Source organism: Cyprinus carpio, chromosome A13 (genome assembly GCF_018340385.1).
Source record: "Cyprinus carpio isolate SPL01 chromosome A13, ASM1834038v1, whole genome shotgun sequence".
NCBI lineage: Eukaryota > Metazoa > Chordata > Actinopteri > Cypriniformes > Cyprinidae > Cyprinus > Cyprinus carpio.
Window position 1 is genome coordinate 4,880,165 of NC_056584.1, and position 21,839 is coordinate 4,902,003.

Consider the following 21,839-nt stretch of genomic DNA (forward strand, 5'->3'; position numbering starts at 1 on the left):
AACAAACCTCATTTTATTGATCTGCAGTCATTTTCTCTGTATCTCATTATATTGAATTATTGAACAAACCTCATTTTATTGATTCCATCAACATAACGCCAGGCCTTTTTCTTCAAATTACTGCTTTTTGTCCTGAAGATATTGCCCTCCTAGCACTCTTCATTGACTTTTAGTAGAGGCACACTTCTAGAGATAAATACACATCGACAGTGTTGGTTCTTATGTGTAATGATGAGTAAACTACATTTTTACATTTTTTGAAGAAAATATGATAGGCTTTAGCCTAAGCAAAACTCACTACTATGTCAGGGTGTTGCTATGCAGTTGCTAAGGAGTTCAGAGTAGTTGTTTTAGCACATTGTTATGTGGTTACTAATGGCGCTTTTCCAATGCACGGTAAGGTTCGGTACGGTTTACTTTGGGTACACTACCTGGTACTTTTTTTTTTTTAGTACCACCTCGTTTGAGATTTTAAGTGAACCGTACCATTACCAAAACATGACGTGTAAACTCGGATCGGCCGGAGAGAATCGTCACTACCTGCGTCACTGAACTTGCAAAACAAACACAAAAGAACCGCTAGATTTAAATCAGCACAGCCAGCGAGGGATTGAATGCAACTGTTTTGAATGAGCGAAGCTTTTTTAACAACCAAAAAAGTTTCGTTGTCTGTTGAGGAAGTACAGATGTTCCTCTTGTTGATAGCAGAGGAGCGGATCCAGCGAGAGCTTGATGGCGCGACGCGGAATGAAAACGTTTTTTTTAGGAGTCGTGGCAGTAAATGCTCCAAGACAAAAAAGAATTTAAATAATCCCTAAAGCGATACTAAACTGCATTGGAAATGCGAGCCGAGCCGTGCCGTGCCATGCCGTGTCGTACCACACAGTGGAAAAGCACCATAACTGGTCCAAGCCAAAACAGCATATCTATATATGGTTTGTGTTGATTTTTAATGTGATCTATGGGTTTTTTTTTTTATATCGTCCTCCACCAGAAATTGTAGGTCTGATTGCTTAAAAAGAATTGTACGAGGAAAAATTGTACACAGTTTGGTAGATATAATAGATAAGCATATTAGAATGATTTCTGAAGGATCATGTGACACTTACGACTGGAGTAATGATGCTGAAAATTCAGTTTTACATCACAGGAATAAATTACATTTTAAAATATTTTAAAATAGAAAACGGTTCTTTTAAATTGTAATAATATTTCACAATGTTAAGTTTTTTTTACTGTGTTTTTCATAAAATAAAAAAAACAAAAGCAACCATAATAAACATAATACAACAACATCAAAAAAAATAAAAAAAAATTGTAATTGTTCCAAACTTTTGACATGCGGTTTACAGCATTGCTGCTGTATACTTTTCAGTGTGACTTATCTGCATTCTCTCTTCTGATTGGCAGAGCATATGCAGAGGCGGGGTCTTCAGTCAAGCACGAGGAGCAGATGAAGGAGGACAAGTCTTTGAAGGATATAGAGAAGGAGGCGGAGTCAGACAGCGCTCTTGAGACGAGTAGCGGGGAGGAGGAAGACGAGGCAGGCACAGAAGGGAAGAAAAAGAAACAGAGAGTCGGCTTCCGTGACCGCAAGGTGATCAATGCACATGCACTTCATCTCAATCGCGTCATGATGAGGCCAGTGTCATCCAGCCATTATCTGATGAATTCATCTGGCTTCACCATGTGCAGGCGAAATGTGGACCCCTCATATCTAATCAACATGCAAATCCACAGTCATGAAATCCACCTCCATATTTCTGAATTGGGTTTGACACCAGTGGGAACGTGGCAGAGCGACAATAGCAAAGTTAATGAATTGCAGCTAACATTAACTGTGGGGAAAATGTGATATTAAAGCAGCATCTGGGACAGGCAATTGTGGGACTTGCTGATTAAAGGGAAAGAGTAGAATGGATGAGAGAAATTAATAATGCTGTTGTTTTGCTCAGTAGTTGTTGTTTTTTTCCTTTTAAATGGGGCACATACAAAAAGGCCTTTTCCTACTATACTTTGATGTTCTGAGTAATAATGCATTTCACAACCAATGTGAGAAGGAATGCAAAACAATTTATCTTTATTTTTTGTCAGTCTTTTAACAGCATTATATATTGATATTTGTTTATTTGCTTTGAAATTACTTAAAATTTGGTTAAACCACTATTTCAGCCAAATAGTTAGTTATTGTATTTAAAAGTGCTTAATAAATAAATGAAAATGAAATAGTTCACCCAAAAATGATGCAGAGAACCATTGATGTTTGTTCTTGCATGTCAATCAAGTATGGTTGAGCTTCCATTTACCATATTTGATGTGCTCCATGTAAGTATGTATGTTGTAGTGGTCAAAATACCTAAATTTCAGTAGTCCGTACCAATACCAGTAACATCCTATGGTTCTCCGTACCAATTTTTGGTACCATAGCAAAAACTATTATAATGTTATGAATAATTCAATAAATAAATATGTTATAACAATAGAACGTAGCCTTCAAATATTGTTCAATTGTATTAAAAAGATCAAATGAAAGTAATAAAATAGCAAAGAAACCCATTACAGGTAATAGAACAAGTGGATGGTTTTTTGCATTTTGCGCTGCAAGACATAATGCACAGATCTTTTCTGACATATCAGATTGGTTTTGTCCCATCCATTGCTATGGTTATCACGATGTCAAACATCACAATCTCAGATTCAGTCCTGCGTTTTAATACAGTCATCACTCCTGAAACTGCAGTATGTACTTAGCTTAAAAATAAAACTTTTATTCAAATTATGAATGGGTTATACACAGAAAGTGAGCAAAGACCCTCCCTCATAATCAATGAAGCTGATATCATTTCAGTTCAGCCATCGCACGAGCTGAAAACTCCCATTATAATCAAAAAATCTGTCTATACGTTTTTAAAAAATACATTTTTGACTTGGTACCGAAGTACTAGTATGTTGATCAATTTTTAAATACCTTTTTTTTTTTTTAAATAATATCTGTTCATCATATGAAGTGATTGTGTCAGTTCAGAACACTTGAATTAAACCACTTGATTCATATGGATTACGTTTATTCTTTATAAACATTTTGAAACAAGAAAGGGCATTGACTTTCAATAGAAGGACAGAATAATAATTAACAGAACTGTTTGGTGCAAGAGAAATTGACCTGAGTGTAGAACATATTTCATTGAAACAGATGCTCTACTGTAGAACGTGTTGACATGGTTACTTAGGCGATGTCTTGTGGTTGTTTTTGTGTATGCGATCTTTAAAAAAGACCAAATTTAACAGGATGATTTATTTATGTCCTAAAATAGCAAGACGCAGGAGCGGTTGTGGTTGTGGTGGCAGTTGTTCAGACCTTTTTATTTAGAACCTAAGAATCATATTTCATTATAAGCTGAGAAAAAGGGGGAATGTAGGTATTCACTGTAATATGGATACAGTATTAAAGGTGCCATAGAATGCACTGATACATTATTTTAAATTGTTCTCTGATGTCCTCAGAAGTTTTATCTCAAAATACCCCACAGATAATTTTTTATAACTTGTTGAAATTGCTAATTTTAGGGTATGAGCCAAAACGCACTGTTAATGTGTATATACCCTTTAAATGAAAATGAGCTCCCGCCTCCCTTATCAGAAGAATGCGGAGCTTCAAGAGATCATGCTCGCGTGCACACCGGTGTTACGGTTTAACTGTTAACCGTGTTACTGATCCTCACATTGCTTCCAAATATAGTTTTTAACTACCACATTCCTATTCACGATCATTCTGCTAGCATGTGAAGGCAGCATTAGTGAAAACAGGCAGAGACATTGATAAATAAAATATGATGCGTGAGGCTTACTTTGTCTGGAGTCTGGACGTTTGCGCACGAAGCGTTGGTATCAGTCCCTCTTTCAGAAGCAATCTTTGCACAACTCCAGCACTGAACTAACCCTCATTTGTGAGGCAGTCTGGTGTAAAATTTTAACATAAATGTATAGGACTTTTCTGTTTTTTTTTTTTCCTGGGACATTTGCTTTGAAAATTAAATGTAACCACCGTGTCCTCAGCGGTCGATGGAGACTCCTATGTTAGTTGGTGCATCCCAAAACGCAACACTTTTAATGGCTCTTTGGCACTGACATAGTACCTCCAGCAGCAACAGCAAGTAAACATAAATGGCGAACCGCTGCTTCTCACTCAGGGCTGTGTATATGCTAATAGGACAGACAGCGTCACAAATGGGCGGGACTTTCACCGAGTATGATGTCATAGCTTGGAACTGCTCATGTGGAGAGACTGTTTATGAATTTTTGGGATTATATAGCAATGAGTGAGTGGATTTTTGCCGTTATAGGCTGGTTGTTTTCACACACTGCGGCCACACAACAGTGTTCAGTCACCTTATAAAAGTGATTTTTGCATTCTATGGCACCTTTAAAATAAACAGCATACATCAAACCAGCAGCACATTAAGAGTGAAGCTGATTTGCTGTTGGATGGTGGGGCTCTGCCTTTGATGGATGAGGCCATTCATCATGTAGCACATTTGGCACCTGTCTCTGTTTACACAAGCACTGCCCTCCAGGCCATGTCTTCGACCAATAGGCCTCATTCATGAAACACAAACAGAACGAATTTCTCTGTAACATCTGAGGACTCGGTATAGACTGTTTCAAAGGCAATGCATGCGCGCTTTTGTGGCCCTAACTTAACTTCTGGTATACTTCCAAATAGAATCGATAACAACAGCTAAGTAGTCCCTCTAGAGTAGATTATTTTTGATAAAAATATGTTTGCTGCGTAAATCAGACTTACTGAAAATGCTAATTCATTCTCTGCCAGCAGGAGGTACTTTAAAGCAGGAGAAACAGAGGTTTCCTCAGTAAATTCTGTACACAAAGCAGTGCTGAGCTCACGAACTCTGCTTTATCAGACATATATCATGAAAGATAAAATGAAAATGACATAGAAAATTTAATAGACTAATTAAAGATAGTCTTCCTTCAGAAATACAGTGATATAAAACACCCACCCCTCGTTTTGATTTTTAAACGTTCAGTACGTGCTCATGTTTATTCAACAAAGCCTTTTGGAAAATCTGTCTTTTTGATATTTAAGCGCCACAAATAAATATATGGGCAACACATCCTACAGCACAACCACCTAAGCCCAACTTCAGTCTACTCATCCCCTTAACTTTAACTGCGTCTGTAGATGGCACCATAGCCAGACTGATAAACAAACACACATATATATATATATCCTCATAACATATACCATTGTAACGATATTTGGGGAGCTACTAAAAATAGCAATTATAATGTTCATTGATTATCTACTTAATCCAAAATCTTCCAAAATGGGCATCACCACATGCCATGGATATTCTATTCTATTCGGTATGTTTCCAGACTTATCCGTCTCATTTTGAGTGTCCCCATCAAACTCAGAGTCATTTTAAAGTGTCATATTGGTAATCTTTTTAAAGCACTCTGAAATTGGAATATTATAAGAAGTAACTAATAAGCAAATGCTTTTTGATGGGTGCCAATCATTTTATCTCATCCCTGTCCCCTCTGCCGTCCCTGTCCACATGAACAAAAACATATTTCACTCAAAACTCCCATCTTGTATGAGTTAGTTTACAAAAGAAACCATTTCTTTCAGAATGAGAATTGTTCCGTTTAAACACTTTTTTTGAGATGTACTTAAATTTTTAGCTTTATTGGTATTTTCGGTTTTTTTCCTTTGTCCTAAATACATTTTGGATTATAGCTTCGTTAACACCCCATAGAAAATTAATAGGGACTATTAATTAATTCATGCAGTAATTTTTTCAATTGTATATGTTAACTTTAGGATTGGTATATAGTGTTTTTATCTGAATATTCAGAGATAACAACCAGTAAACCAGTCATAGGTGATTCCCCTGAAAAGTGTGAACATTGTGTCGCTGTGGTACTATTAAAACATTACTCTGTTTTTTTTTGTTTTTGTTTTTGAGCATCTGGCCTGGCCGACACAGCCACAGAGGCTCCAGTGGCTCCAGGTTCAGGGGCATCTGTTAGATGGGAAATTGGTCAGGAAACCGGTTTGAAAACTATTGTTGCAGTTCCATTTGGTGCATAAATGTCACACTTGAGCTTTACTGAATGTGTGGAGGACCATAGGATCACATTTACATTTTAAATTTGTAGAATACACTGTAACAACTGGAGAGTTATAATTTACATGACCATTTATGACTAGTAATTCCAATGTCGACTAGCAGCTGCAGCTCCATTTAGTCAACTAGTTGACTAGTCTCGCACTTCCCTAAACTTCAGCCACTTGTGTCATAGGTGCTACACAGTCAGAAACAGCATTAAGTTAACCAATTTAGCAGACAAACTTAACAGCATTTTACTCTTATATTATTAGTTCTGCTGTTTAGCAGTAGTGGTATCTGTCTGCTGCCTCCATAATTATAAAACCTTGTTCTAGCCAAATTGTAAGGCAGCAACCCATGTATCCTTTGTGCATAATACTGTTTGTATGACACAATGTGTTGAAACCTTTGTGGAGAATTTGTAATAACTTACATTTGCTTAACAAGGCATTTAATAGGTTTTGAAACAGCCAATGTTTTTATAGTAGAGCGAACTCTCAAAAGATCAAGGAAAGTGTGTGTGATGTTTGGCATTAGGGTATGTCCCTGCTTTGGTGCTTGCACTCTTTCTCTGTACCCCTTATTGGTGTGCCAATGTCATCTGGCATCACGGCCAGCCCACTGTGGGCTCCAGTTAGATGCCAACCTGTCTGTTTCTGATACATTGTGTTTCCATCTGAAACAGAGCTGGAGCCGTGACACATGACCACACACACACAGCCTCTTTCTGTATGAATAAGTCATTCAGATGGCAGTTAGTGATGCAAATAGCGCCCGCTGTGAATGTTGTATACATTTGCTCTCATTAAACAGACAGACAGCATGCATCATATTCTCCCATTATTATTTTAAAGACATTTGAGCTGCCTGTTTCAATGCCTGGATCAGTTTGCAGCTTTTACTTTGACACAGCACGTGCTCATGTGCTGGAAGAGTGTTTATTGTATGATGTGAAATTTACCTCTTTGTAAATGCCAACTCATGTAATCGTCTCCTAATAATACAAAAAAATAAAACACATAAAACACCACCACAAAAAAAAAAAAACATACACATTCACTTAATGAAGTAACTACTTGCAAGGCAGCAACAAGAAAGTCGAGTTTAGATTTTAGGTTTTGGTTCGGTTGTCATGACAGTCAGTGCATGTCTTGTTTTCTGTCAGGTTAATGTGAGCAATGAACTCAATAAAACACTCTCCACATCTGAATGTGTGTACTTCCCTACAATATAGTATGCAAAATCTGTAAATCATATGAGTAGGGTCTTCAAATACACAGTCAGATTAAGAATTTGGGAGAAAATTTTTCAAAAAGTCAGACTCAAGCATCTGTTTTACTTTCGTTCTTATGTGGAACACAAAAGATGATATTTTGAGGAATGTTTTGACTATTTTTGTGTATGGATTGAAAGTCAGTGGACTTCCAATACATCTTCTGGTATATTATACAAAAAAGCCCACTGGGACATCTTTCGAAATGTCTTTTTAGTTACACAGAAGTAACAGTTAACATCCCTCAACCTTTAGTATTGGAGTGTGTTCAGAGCAAAATAGAGAGCAACTGAATAAAACCAAAGGCAAGGGTCTCTACACATGTTTTTTTAGCACTTGAACCATTTTTAACTTGACACAGTATCTTAAAAACACAACACTTATGGTGCAAAATCCTGAAATAACGGTGAGGCCTAATGCAATGACCAAGTATGTTCATCTGACACAAGTATACATTAAAAAAATTTGGCAATGGTGTGCAGTGACCTCAGGAAATTCAAGGTTGACAAGTACAGTTTCACATTACAAGCCTCACGTACTGCAGGCATTCAGGCAATATCCTAAACTCCAAAATATCATCACATCATCTTGCAACTATAATCACTTTTGTTGTCTAATAGCTGCACGCAAACTGACACTCAATTCGCATAGAAAATTGCATTAATTAGCCTACAGTAGCCTGCATAATGAGTCCCTTCCAAAATGGGCATTTGCTAAAGACGGCCAGATAGTGGAAAAGGAAGCATTATCAAAGGCTGGTTGAGAATGATGAAACTGACCTCTATTACTGATCATTTTTGATGTTCTTTGACCAAACACATCCATCACAATAAGAGACACAGACTGCAGTAATGGCTATAATTTAAAAATTAAATGGTCTCAATTAATGTCAGTCAATCAAATTTAATGGCATGATATGCTGAACAAATGCCCCCAAATGAAGATATTTTTAAATGTTACACTATTAAGGCAAAAAATCATTTAGTAGACATTACAAAAAAGTGGCTTTAGAAATAGAATATACTGTTTGTTTCATATAATTGAACATACAGGAAGTCCTCAGTTCTTTGCAATCCATTCAGTTAAGTTTGTCAGGCTCACATGATGTAACTGACAGTTATTGTCCAAATATTTCCCATACAAACTGGACATTTTCATGCACAAGAGTTTTCATTTGTTTCATAGCCAACCTGCAATGGATGATTTTTCAGTTAATACATGCCATGTCACCTCAGGCTATTAATAACTTTTAGGCTGCTCTTGATTCATAACTCCGAACAAAACCGTCTGCTGTTTTGCCATAGTTGCTGTTATGACAGCCATAATGACAGGTTGTAATGATCAGAGGGTTAGATTTAGTTACATAAAATGACCAGCCTTGGCAGGCTATATCTATCTAGAATGCTTTATTAGATTTCATTATATTATTTATTCAGTACGCCCTTATATAAGATGAAAGTACTATATAGGTTGCAGATTTCACTAATGTATTACATTTCGCAGCTTCTTTTCCACTAATGACTATTGCCTACTCAGAAAATAACCGCAGGTGTTACCAGGATGGACACAGAGTGCACTGACTGCCTTAGGTATTTTAGTACTACATATATATTCAGAACCTCAAACCTCGACCCAACTCGCAATAAAGCTTCAGGCACTTCTGACTGACTGACTCAATGTCTGATACTTCAATTTCATGTTGAGTTGAATATTTTGCTATAAAAAAAGCCAACAATTGAATTGGTGGATCATTTTCTGTACCTGATCATTTACACAAAATCATTCATTAATATGGACCTTATACAAGGGTAAACACAGCACACCAATGCAAAATTGGCAATAGTGTTTGTTTACTCTACAGTGCTACTTGGATAAAGTAACTTGTTACTATAAAAACTACACAGTTTTAAAAACACATGAACTACTGTCACACTAGTAAAAATGTTGTTAGTTTAGTATAAAGACAAAAGTTAAGTAGTTACTTCCCAGCATTGATATTGACTGTAAGTGTGTGTTTCTGTGTGTGTGATACAGGTGATGGAGTATGAGAATCGGATCAGAGCTTACTCCACCCCAGACAAGATATTTCGCTACTTTGCCACCCTGAAGATCATCAGTGAGCACGGAGACGCGGAGGTGTACATGACGCCACAGGACTTTGTGCGCTCCATCACACCCAATGAGAAACAGCCGGAGAGTGAGTTTCAGTCTCTTTTTTTTTTTTTTTTTTTTGGCCAAGGTTGGGCAGAATTCAGAATTGAATATTCCAATTGGCCACATCAAACAGGATGTTGAATTGGAATCACAGAAGGAGGAATTCACAAAATTTAAAAGAAATTTAGCAGTCAACAGAAGGGCTTTTCACACTGCACTTAACCCCAGGATATCGTCATTCTAAACACTGCTTTTAACCCTAAACCACTTTTAAACATCCATTCTGGAGAACTTGATTGTACAGTCTGCAATATATAATATGTGTATGCACAATACTATCTATTTACCTCTAATATGTAGATTTTTTTTTCTCAGGTTCAGTATTGTTAAAAAATAGGACAGCAATCAAAAGATAAGTTAACGGGTGACCAACTCACAGTTAAAAAATATTTTCAATTTAATTTGGTTTTAATTCTACTTTATTAAAGGGGTCATATGACGTTGCTAAAAAGGACATTGTTTTGTCTATTTGGTGTAAGGAAATGTTTATATGGTTTTAGGTTAAAAAAACATTATTTTCCACATTATTTTTGCTCCTCTATGCCATGCCTTTCTGAAACGCGTTGATTTTTACAAAGCTCATCATTCTGAAAAGCAAGGTGTACACTGATTGGCCAGCTATCCAGTGCGTTGTGATTGGCTGAATATGTATACTTGTTTTTTTTTTACACATTGCGTATCGCACTGCATAAACATAAAACCATTCCTGCATTTGTGATTGGAGAAATGACAAACAACAAGCGCTACTCTACACTGCTCAAAATTCACGTTTGAATCATCAGTGGCAAATTCTTTAAATATGTAAACGTACTTACAGGCTGTGAGTCAGATGCTCCAGACTGTCCTTGCAAAGTTGAAATTGCACCACTTTATAGAAACAGCCTTTGGGCACAGAAGCATTATAGGCTACTGTGTCAGGAAACAGTCCTTATCCTCCGTAAAATGTGCTGCACACATCTGAATCTTTGGGTTGAACTGTTCTGGAACGGTGTTGTAAATACAGCTTAACCACTGATTTCTGGTTGTGTCCTCTTTTGGAAGGCCAAACAAAGTAGTTTCGCTTTCAAAACGAAATGTGCAGCGTCTCAACAACAATATAAAAGGCACTAAGGTTTAATGAGCTGCTGAATTCATGAATATTAATCAGGTTGTGTGCTTTCAGTCTAACTGATTTGCTGAAATCAAAACGGAGACGATAATAGGTGAGCGCCACCCAATTAGACTGCCGTTTGCGCATTAGTTCCGCATACTATTGGAGAAAGAGGCAGTTCTTAAAAGCTGAAGAATTCCAAAGGAATGCTGTTATTTTGACAGGAAAATACAACAAAGAACATAATTTACACTTAATGTCCACTCAAACCAACTGTATAACTGTGTGTGTGTGTGTGTGAGAAACAAACCGATGGTGAGTTGTGCGCCTTCACACTAGAGTTTACGGTACGTTAAATACAGGTGCGCTGCATGTCCATTCAGACGAACTGAAAAATATTACAGATCGCTTGACGGAGGTTGAAACTCTGAAGTGCTCAGTCAGAGTGTTCAACGACTGAAAATATATCTGTGCTAAACTTGTACTTAAGCCTGTGTTATACTTTCCACGTCCGCGAGTCCGCTAGTGTCCGCTATGGTATGGGTGACGTAAAAAGCATCATCGAAGAGTTTGCCTCCCATTTTTTGTGACAGTAGGCTTCAAAAGCACCAATTGCACATGTGCAGGCTGTGTGAAGAAGCACATTGCTACTCAAACCTGTAAAATCCATCGATAAAACAATATAAAGACAGCCAGATGTGCAATAATTCTGGGCAATTGTTTGTTCACATGTTTGTTGCGGAGCTGACCATCAGCGTACGCTTTCGGTAGTATAAATACAAGTAGTCCGTGTCCGCACTGTCCGTGTACACGTCCGGATTGCTCATGAGGAAAGTATAACACAGGCTTTAGCCTCCAACTCACACACTGGCGAGTAAAATCTGAGAATCTGTTAACCATTGGCTACTATTAGGCATCATATAGTCACCCAGAGTGAAGATGTAGTCGCATATACGAGTGATTTACTCGCAATGTAGAGGGTTGGCCGTTTTAGGAGGGCATGGTTGACTCTTAACTTTTATAAAGAATATTTCTTTGGATTTGTGACTTTAGTCTTTGCAACTTTACAGATCTTCTTTATACACCTAGAGCTTGTAACACTCCAAAAAGAAAAGAAAAATTGAAATTGCATCATATGAGGCCTTTAAATTCAAATTCTGCTTGCAGCATCATTTCAAATTAAAATTCTGGAGTTTGAAAGGCATTCAACTGTATTCCGGATCTTGCTCGTATATGTAAACATCACACATCAGTCATTTTTCTTTGTGCTGAGCTTCCTTATGTATCTGTAAATAGCTCTAAGCTTGACACACTCATAAATACACTGATAGCCACTGGCCTGTGGTGCATCCTGACTTCCTCACTTATTTCCTGTGCTCTAATCCAAGTTTGTAACATTCCTCTGAGGGCTGAAGCTGTGAAATGGGAATACTTTACATTGAGGTTTTTGTTCAGCCATGTTCCTAACGGAGCAGTGAAGAAAATTGAAAACTATCCCGCAGACAGGTGGTGTTGTAGTACAAAATTCGAACCGTTGTCACAGTTTTGACCCTCATCTACAAGCTGACGTGGTCATGCTCATCAGCCAAAACAAGGCTATGTTCCACAATTGTTATGCCCTTCACTTCTGCCAATACATACCTGCCCAAGCCCTTGAACAAGTGGCCACTACTGCCAATACATACCTGCCCAAGCCCTTGAACACTAGGAACCCACTATGAATCTGATTTATTATTTAAACCAGTGGGGGCAGGTTCAGCACAAATCCTCTGTGAGGTCACATTCAAAGTTGCATTTTGGGAGAGAGCTGCCTGAAGTGTACTTATGAGCTGGCTCAAATTTGACAGTTTGAGGCAGCAAATTTGACAGCTTTCAGCAGAAACTTCTTTCTCACACACAGGGATTCCCCTGTGAGGAAGAGCCTAGAGAAGTATGGGTGTATGTTTAAAGTGAAGTGGAACACAGACCACAACTTAAAGTCCAAAACAACTGCATTGACTTTTTTTTGACGTATTCTGTTGAATTGTGATGTATTCTGTGCCATAACCATATCAAAAAATGTAAAAAACAAAATTTTAAAATGTGGTCAATGACGTTGGCAAAAGCCTTGTGAGCAGCGTACCGACATGTAACGTTGTTGCACTATGTGTGTCCTGAGTTTGAGTTCCAGCTCCTTTCCCAATCCCTCCCCAAAAAAAAAAACAAAAACACTAAAATACATGAAACTAAATTAAATTCAAAATAAAAAAAAAAAAAACATAAATCTTAAAAGACAGGATGTTGAATTGGAATCGCATGGAAGAGGAATTTACAGAAATGAAAATAAATTTAGCAGTTCACAGAAGGGCTTTTTTTTTACACTGTAACAATCCATGAATCAACATAAGGACATTACATCTAGTTTCAGTTAAAGTCTTTATAAGATACCCGTTAATCAAATACCCATACCTGTACTATTAAATACCCATTTGGCACTATATTTCCACTTTTTGAATATTTTCTTCCTTTTTTATTAAAAAAAATGCCTCTGATATGATATGTGGTAAGAAACGGGGGAAGAAGAGGATCTGAAAAAAAAAAAGTAAATTTTGAGCATCAATAGCTACAACTATTTTGACTCTCGATGCCACTCTGTCAGTTACCAGCTTGGATTCTTTTGTAGTTTTGTGTGGCTCAACCAGTCAAGTTACATTTTAACCCATGTGTTTTTTTGAAATGTAATCTTAGCCTATATTTTTCTCCTCTCAAGCAGACAGTAGATGTGTGACTAGAAAACAGGTACCCTTGGGCATTACCAAGATGGCCGGCAAATGAAATAACTTTGTCTTTATTTTATGCATTAGATGGTCTATATTTAATAATTTCATTTTATTATCTTCATTTACATAGTGTTTAATTACTTTTTACATTCTTTACATTATCAGATGCAAACAGCTACATCTTGGCATTTGCATTTTAATGGTGGCTTGAATACTGCACAAGACCTCCCTCCTGGATCGCCCTGTTCTCCATTCCACCCCTCACATGATACCAGAGTCCATGACAGCTGAGCCAGGAAAACAGCTGTTGCATGTAAAGTGATGGCAAACCGAGCAGAGGCTTTTAAGGGAGGGGATGCCACAGTGAAGTGTGTGTGAGAGAGAGAGGGCGACATTGCTTGGTAAATTAATTAACACGGTAGAATGAAAGACTCCGTCACTCTCACTCAGAGGCAGAGCCGATGCAAGAGATTTGATCACTGGCCATGCATAACTGATAAAAGTGCTGATGGCCGCAAATGTGTGTGTTTGCATCTACACTTTCAGTTCAGCATTTTCAGACCAGTCTTTGTCATACATTTGTCATTTTGGACAGTAAATTTTAGTAAATTGGATGATCACAAATAGAAGATTTCTACTTTTGAAGAACCTCCATGTACAGTAGGTGTTTTTCATGAATAACCATTTGCAGTGATTACATCTCCTACAAAATGAAAAGATTAAAGTTGTCTATATTACTCATGTACTATAATCGTTGTGTTCTGTCATATTACAGTTCTGCATGAGGAACAGCACAGAATGATGGCCATTTATCAGATCAATGACTTGATAATTTTGTCTGAATTGATTCGTTAAATGTGATTCATACATAATGGCTTGTCTATGATGAACATGGTTTTTAATTTCTGAATTAAAATTTTTAAATATTTATGTTTTTTGGAGGCAAGTTCAATATTTTTGGAATTACAGGGTGGTGAAATCTTGATATCATGATGAAAAAAAGCCTCATTAAATGGGTGAATTTTTTTAAAAGAATAAAGTTGAATAAAGTCGGCATGATCAATTATAATTTCTTAAAAATATTTTGTACTTTTTTTATATTTCTAGAAAAAAAAATCTTAGCAATAAATACAAATTATATTTATTGATTTATTATTCATGGTATACAAACATACTTTTGTTAAAATATGATGAAAAAAAAAAACTTTTTTTTTTGGTAACATTTAAGTTTAGAGACCACTTCTCACTATTAACTATTTGCTTGTTAGCATGCATATTACTAGAATATTTGCTGTTTATTAGTACTTATAAAGCACATATTACTGCCTTATTCTGCATGACCTTATTCTTGATCTCTTAATTCCTCCCATAGTCATAGTTAGTAGTTAGTTAACTGAGAATTGGTCCCCAAACTAAACTATGACCAAACTTTTTAAAAAATGATTTAAAATAAAATTGTATAAAATTAAATTTAAAATAATTTTGATCTTGGTTACCCCACATTTATCTCCTATTTGAATTATTTTTCTGTTTATTAATTTGAAGCTTTTTTTAAACAATCAATATTATATGAAGCGGTATATAAATGCAGGCGACTTTACTTGGACACTTACTTGTCACTCACAGAAAATCATCCTCTCCTCTGCAGCTCTCAAATCTTATTCTCCATTCCATATACAGTATTTGACACATATTTGTTATCAGCATATACAGCTTGTGCTCTTCTGTAACACAGTACATTCAGATGTGCTTTAATAACAGGGCTGTCAGTAAGACCATGCAAAGAAAAATGGCCACTATTAAAGCAAAGTGAATGCCATAAAAATACCCACTTAATTTTCCACTTTAAGGACAAATTTTAGTGCAATCACTAAATTAAAGTATTCACTGTTCACTTGGAAGCAGTAGTACTGGCTGTAATGTCCTTTTTAATGGGGTCTGTTATCTCCTTTTGTTGGAGTGGCCGGCTCTGTGTCCGTACAGCCCACCTCAGCAGTCCTCTGAGACCCCGACACACCTCCACAGCTTTTAATCTCTCTCTCTTGCTCTCTTTTTGTCCAGCGCCTAATTTATTTTCTTTTTACTGCAAGCATTCCTTGTGGTGGGCGATGTGATCAAAATTTTACCCACAATCTTTATAAGTAATTTATCCCACTATATCCCACAGTAAGTATCAACATGTAGTTTGTTTTCTGCTGTTAATGCACACACAGGTGTGCTTTATTGTCTAATAATTCAGCAAACCAGAGTCAGTTTTTTCCGATTATACTACAGTCACCACACCTCAAGACTTTGTTCAGATTATGTATTTCAAGACATTTATCAGGTTTTTGTCCATAAAATGCTCTTGCATGTAGGACTAATATTTTACATATCTCATCTTAAAGGGATACGCCAACCCATTCTTCATTCGTCTTCAGAACACAATTTAAGATATTTTGGATGAAAACCGGGAGGCCTGTGACTGTCCCATAGACTGCCAAGTAAATAACAGTGTCAAGGTCCATAAAAAGTATGAAAGTCGTCTTCAGAATACTCCATATAGTCTTCAGAGTCTCTCCATATCACCGTATGCTGCATATGCTCTTCTGTATCATCCACGCCACAAGGATGTGCTGTTTCTACGTGTATTTAATTTTGATTTAAAAGTATACAGCCCAAAATATTTTACATTGTGTTCCGAAGACAAACAAAGCTTTTACGGGTTTGGAACGACATGGGGGTAAGTGATTAATGACAAAATTTTCATTTTGGGGGGGAGTATCCCTTTAAGCCTCTGTTGCTAATTCCAAAATGACATTTTAGAACCAGTAACGGATGCTTGAGTCGTTGATAATACAATTATTAATGCAGGCTAAAGCAGTTATTAGAAAGAGAGGTTATCTTTTTGGATAATGCAGTGAACATTACTACAGAAAAGATCTTTACCTCACTTTATATTTTTATGTGTTTATTTATTGGTGAACAGAAATAAACGATTATTTTTTAACAAAGGAATGATAAGTCTGACATCAAACACTTTCACATTATTTAACTTTTGGATTAAAAACCCACAAGTAAAAATTTTTTACTTATATTATAAAATTCTGAGTCTGATTGTCTAATTGTCGCACATCTGTGACTGCACATAAGTTGTATTCTATCCAAAACTCTGAGACCCCTAAATGCTTCTATTTTGCATTATAATAATTTAATGCAAATTAAATTATAACAATCTGAGTGAAAGTTAAAATTTATTTAAAAAAAAAATACATGAACATGAATTTCATTTGATGACATTGTTTGGCAAAACCCCCCTTAATAACTAGTTAATAACTCCTTAATAACTCTTGACTTGTTTATAGACTTAGAGTTCCAATCTGTATTTTCACGTTAGTTTGTGTCTCATTGTCTGTCATGTGCATATAACACAGTCCTGCCCACTGCGCTAATATATCTACCGTGGTAAACAATTAAGCAAAATCTCGACATCATACATCGCACCATATTACCATAAATTCTATACATTAATAATAAAACATAAAAAAACCCAACAATATTTCATCATTACATTAAAACTTTAAATCATTTGGAAGAGGCTTTTATCCAAAGCCACTTATATTGCATCTGTACTATACATCTTTTCATTTCAAGCATTCCCTGAGAATCAAACCCATGACCTTGGTGTTGCAAGCGCCATGCTTTACAGTAATGCTGAAGCAGCAGAGATTCTCTTTACAATTCTCATTCTCTCCGAAAGGAAGACAGCGAACACCAGGACTCTGTGTGAGTGTGTATAAAAATGTGGGACGTTATGCGTATAGCAGAAAGTGACTGGAAGACGCCACAAATTAGTGCGTAACGCTTGGGTGGCCATTCATCCATTCTCCTCCCAGACAAATAATCTGCGACTGTAATTACATAGAACAGGATCTCCAGCTTTAGTAGAGTTAAGCGCCTCGTTGGGTACGGACAGAGTGTTTTCCTTTATATATATATATATATATATATATATATATATATATATATATATATATATATATATATATATATATATATATATATATATATATATATATATATATATATATATATAATAAAATCATTTTTAAAATAATTGTTTTCTGGAAGAGCTCTTGAAATATGTGTGACACCCATTATGATGAAGTCAGTTTTTCCTGAGCCCTTTTGTCGTTTATGTTATGAGGGTTTGATGCATTCATAGCGGCGATGGTCTGTCATCCAGAGCAGCTGTGCTTCACCAAGAAAGGCTAAATGTTTGATTAAAGCGTGTTTCTTAAGAATCTCTAAGCTGGCATTCATCTGGTGTGTGATGGTAATTGCGCAAGCAGCACGCTGTTCTGTCATTCAGAAAAAGCCATCCCTCGCTGTGAAGTATGTTTTTTACACTTGTGGGTGGGATGTAAGGAGACCCATGGCGTGCTGAAGCTGTTTGTGATGTCATTTAAGTTAGTTTAAAGAGTCTGGCTTTCCTTTAGGGAGAGAAGAGTGGTTGTAAAAAGAGGGGAGAGTAAGGAAGTGAACATAAAATTCATTATTCATCTGGCTGCGAGGCAAGCTGTTCCATAATTCATCCCGTTTCAGCCGCAGAATCAGAGAGATCTGCTCAGCTTAAAGGCTGTCCGGGCTTCAAACAGGAGTTAGGCCCAGCTTCTCAATTGTAATCACTTTCCTGACCTCGCCTGCCACTCAGACGTTTTATGTAAAGAGGATGCAACTTCAGATAATAATCCAGTGATTTTATAAAAGATAAATAGAAGTATATATTATATTATATTGTGCTATGGATTATGCTATGGATAAAGTCTGGGCTCATGTAGCTGACCCTAGATCAGCAGAGTCCATCCGGTTCAGCTCAGTCCTGTACTGCATTCAGCACAAGATTAATGGAGAAATGATTCGGTGCTGAACGACTCTGACATTTATTTGGAACTTCTGGAAGATGGAAATGAGCCTTAATAGCTTATATTAATCACTCATACACGTCAGTAATCGCCCAGTTCCTGTAGTGACATCTATAAATGTAAATGACTACTGGGATTCAAAGATGCATTGACAAATAGGCTTGTTTATGTGTGATAAAAGCTCTCTTCAGAATCTAGTGAGTTGCCAATTTAGTAAGCATTTTAAAGCACGTTAACACAGAGAAAGCCATTCTAAAATTAAACAGCATGAACATGCATTTTATCCACATTCTAAAGCATTATTACAAGTATCTTTTGTAGAGAAGACAATGCATTGTGACAAAATACATTTTATTTGTGTATGCTATGTTTTGGAACAGAGCCACTGTTTGACTGTGTGTCTCTCTCTCTCTGTGTGTGTCTCTCTCTCTCTCTTACAGACCTTGGTCTGGATCAGTTTGTGGTGAAACGCTATGATGGAAAGGTAAGCAGCGTGATCTGTGTGCGTGTGCATATGTGGGCGAGTGAGTGGGAACCGAATAGTTACTCTGCCATTGTGCAGCTCGACAGGATGACGCAGGATGGAGACGTTTGTTCTTATTCACTCTTCATAAAAAATCTTTCACTCTCTCTCCACAGAAGCTCACCCACAGCTCAGTCGTGAGCACGCTTTGAGACGTTCACTCTTGTGCAGTCTAAAAAACTCGTTGCATGCTTGAAATATTTTGCATGAATTTACACACATTCTCATCAGGGACATTTGTTGTCATTTATGTTGTGTTTTCTGTAATTTACAAAAGACTGGTTTGCACACAATCTCTGCTTTCTGGTTCATGTAGTTTCTCTTTGTTCTTGATGTCTCTAGGTTACAATTTTTAAACACACCTCCGCTGTGTCTATCTTTTCACATGTCTGTCCTTACCTCAAATGCTTGGTCTCTCTGTTTCGTTTGGTCCTCTAGTAACAGAAAGGTAGAGATTTAGTCATTTTATTCAATACCAATAGCAGATAATTCATTTTAGAGAACAAATGCTTCTGATATTATAAACCTGTACTTTTATTATAACATGTTGTTAGCTAGTGTTAGGGAATCCATAGTTTTCAAGCTACAGTATAAGCATTATTTTAAAATAATTAAATAAAGTCTCTTTTATATAGAATAGTAAGAACTCTGCAATCTGCTGGCAAAAAATATAGATATCATTAGATGTGATTACTCATTTGTAATCAGAGCCATATTTGTTGCAAACATAGGGATTTTTTGCAGCGGCGTGTTACTGGAAAAGCTGTACTGTGAGAAATACTGAACTGCTCATTCTATGAAAAAAATGTGGTTAGTAGTCAATGCTTTTAGTTATTTACTCCCAAACACTGTTTATACAAAGCCAAACAGGCATCAAAGCAAAATGCTTAAAAAAAAAAAAAACTTAATTTTTATATATATATATATATATATATATATATATATATATATATATATATATATGTATGTTTTAATCTATTATATTTTTAATTATGTTTTTTATAAAAGACGGAGCAGAGTGTGACATCAGTTTAAGAAGGTGCAGCATCCATAGAAATATCAGGTGTTCAAAGTCTAGTGTGACCATGGCTTTAGTCCACCAGTATCACAAGCATGCATGGTCTCAGTTGATGGGTTGTTTGTGGTTTCAGGACTTTGTCCCATTTTCCTTGTACAGGAAAGTGTCTCTTATGTCCATTGTCATTAAGAGGGAACATTTGTCAATTGACCCGGTCAGAGAGCGGCTGTCGCGGTACAGGTGTACCTTTGAACAGGCTGATCTCTGGACTGGGTTGGGTCACTTAATGACTGTCTGTGCTGTTCGCACACACAATTTAACTAAAGCATATTTGTTTGCACATTAGTAGTAATGAGTAGGTGAATCAGTCTCAGGTCAGATGCTGATAAATCACTCGTCAGTTTCTCAATGAAGTCTCAGCTAATTGCACCAGGTTTTTCTATCCACTGTACATAAAAGATACAAAATGATTCCGTATGTTCGAGGCCATAGAGTTGTTCTGTACGATTGTTTCTTGATCAGTTTTTTGTTTTTCTGCGGAGCTGAAACGTGAAGGAAGTAGCTCTTGGTCAGTTGATCAGGGGTGCATGTCCAGGTCATTTTTTAATCCAAAATCCAATTAAATAAATAAGAAATTATGTTTCTTCTTGTAAATGAAATGTGTAATTTCTGCTATTCAAATGGAATTGCAAAAATAATTTCTGTTTTAAACAGATTTCCCAAACACCAAACACAGATACTGTAGATAGTCCCGCCCCTAAAACCACATCATTAGTTGATCCTTTGGAGGTTTTCCACGTTCAAATTTTACCGTGATAACCCTACATTCCAAATACCATAGTTACTATATTTTTTTATTAATACAATACTGTGGCTACTGCCCTCATACATAAAAGATAAGCTTATATCGTCTAAAAGAGATCAAAATTAATGACTGTTTTACTGTAGTAAAAATAATTGTAGTAACTATTGCGTGTTGGTGGAAACCATGGTAAAACCTGCTCTTTGTTGCTGCAAAGTCCTATATAAATCATGAAGTAAAACGCTTAGATTTATAGCCTTTGTTTTTGTGTTATTTACTGGCAAGATTCCATTTCTATGTTGTGTGATATATGCCTTCTTTCCATTTCCGTTTCTCTCAGTCTTTTTTCCTTTCTCATTTTGTTTCCCTGGTTGTTGTTAGCCTTAGGGATGTGGAGTATGTCTTGTTATTTCTTAATTTCCATATTGCTGTCAAATCTCGTGCCTGGCTTGCTCCATATGGCCTCCCGGCAGGACTGCTGGATCCATCTCCCTGTCGTCTTCTTCTTCCACACTTCCTCAAGTCACCATGGCCACTAAATCCTGGATGGAGTGTTGAAATTCCAGGAACTGTATTTTTATCAAGTTAGTGCATGGGTGCACTATGCTAACAAACACTCTTGTGTTATTGTTTTGCTTTCTGCGAGCGTGTGAACACACCAGAACATTTAACCTTCTTGTTCATTATCTATCAACAGTATCTTGCAGGTCATCACAGCTGGTGCTTTGCAAGTGTGACTTTCACAGCTAAAACGAGTTGTGTGTGTGTGTGTGAGAGAGAAAGAGTGTGTGAGGGTGTTCCCTTTGCCCACTTTAATGCGCACAGGTGCTTCATAAACTATGTTTTCCAACAATATGACTTCAGCGTTGGGGAAGCTACTTTGAAACTACTTTGTCAAACTAAAAGCACTAATTTAAGTAGTCTATCTATCTAGACATCTAGACATTAATTCATCATATTAAAATGTCATTTAACATTTAGAGACAGCATCATATAAGTACACAATTTTACACAAAATACAATAAAGCTAATATCACTGAAAATGTGATAAACAGTAGTATTTAAAAATATTTATTTCCCTATGAAAAGGTAAAATGTTGCACAGAGGCTTTTGGGCAA

General features: G+C 36.5%; 1 protein-coding gene across 1 annotated transcript in view; it reads left to right on the forward strand.

Moving 5' to 3' along the window:
- LOC109101029 (calcium uptake protein 1, mitochondrial) overlaps positions 1-21,839 on the forward strand; it is a 64,996-nt gene that overhangs the window by 16,374 nt on the left and 26,783 nt on the right. Inside the window, exons 3-5 of the mRNA XM_042768428.1 lie at positions 1,411-1,597; positions 9,445-9,607; positions 18,818-18,861. Coding sequence (XP_042624362.1) covers positions 1,411-1,597; positions 9,445-9,607; positions 18,818-18,861 — 394 coding nt within the window. The remainder of the gene's footprint in view (positions 1-1,410; positions 1,598-9,444; positions 9,608-18,817; positions 18,862-21,839) is intronic.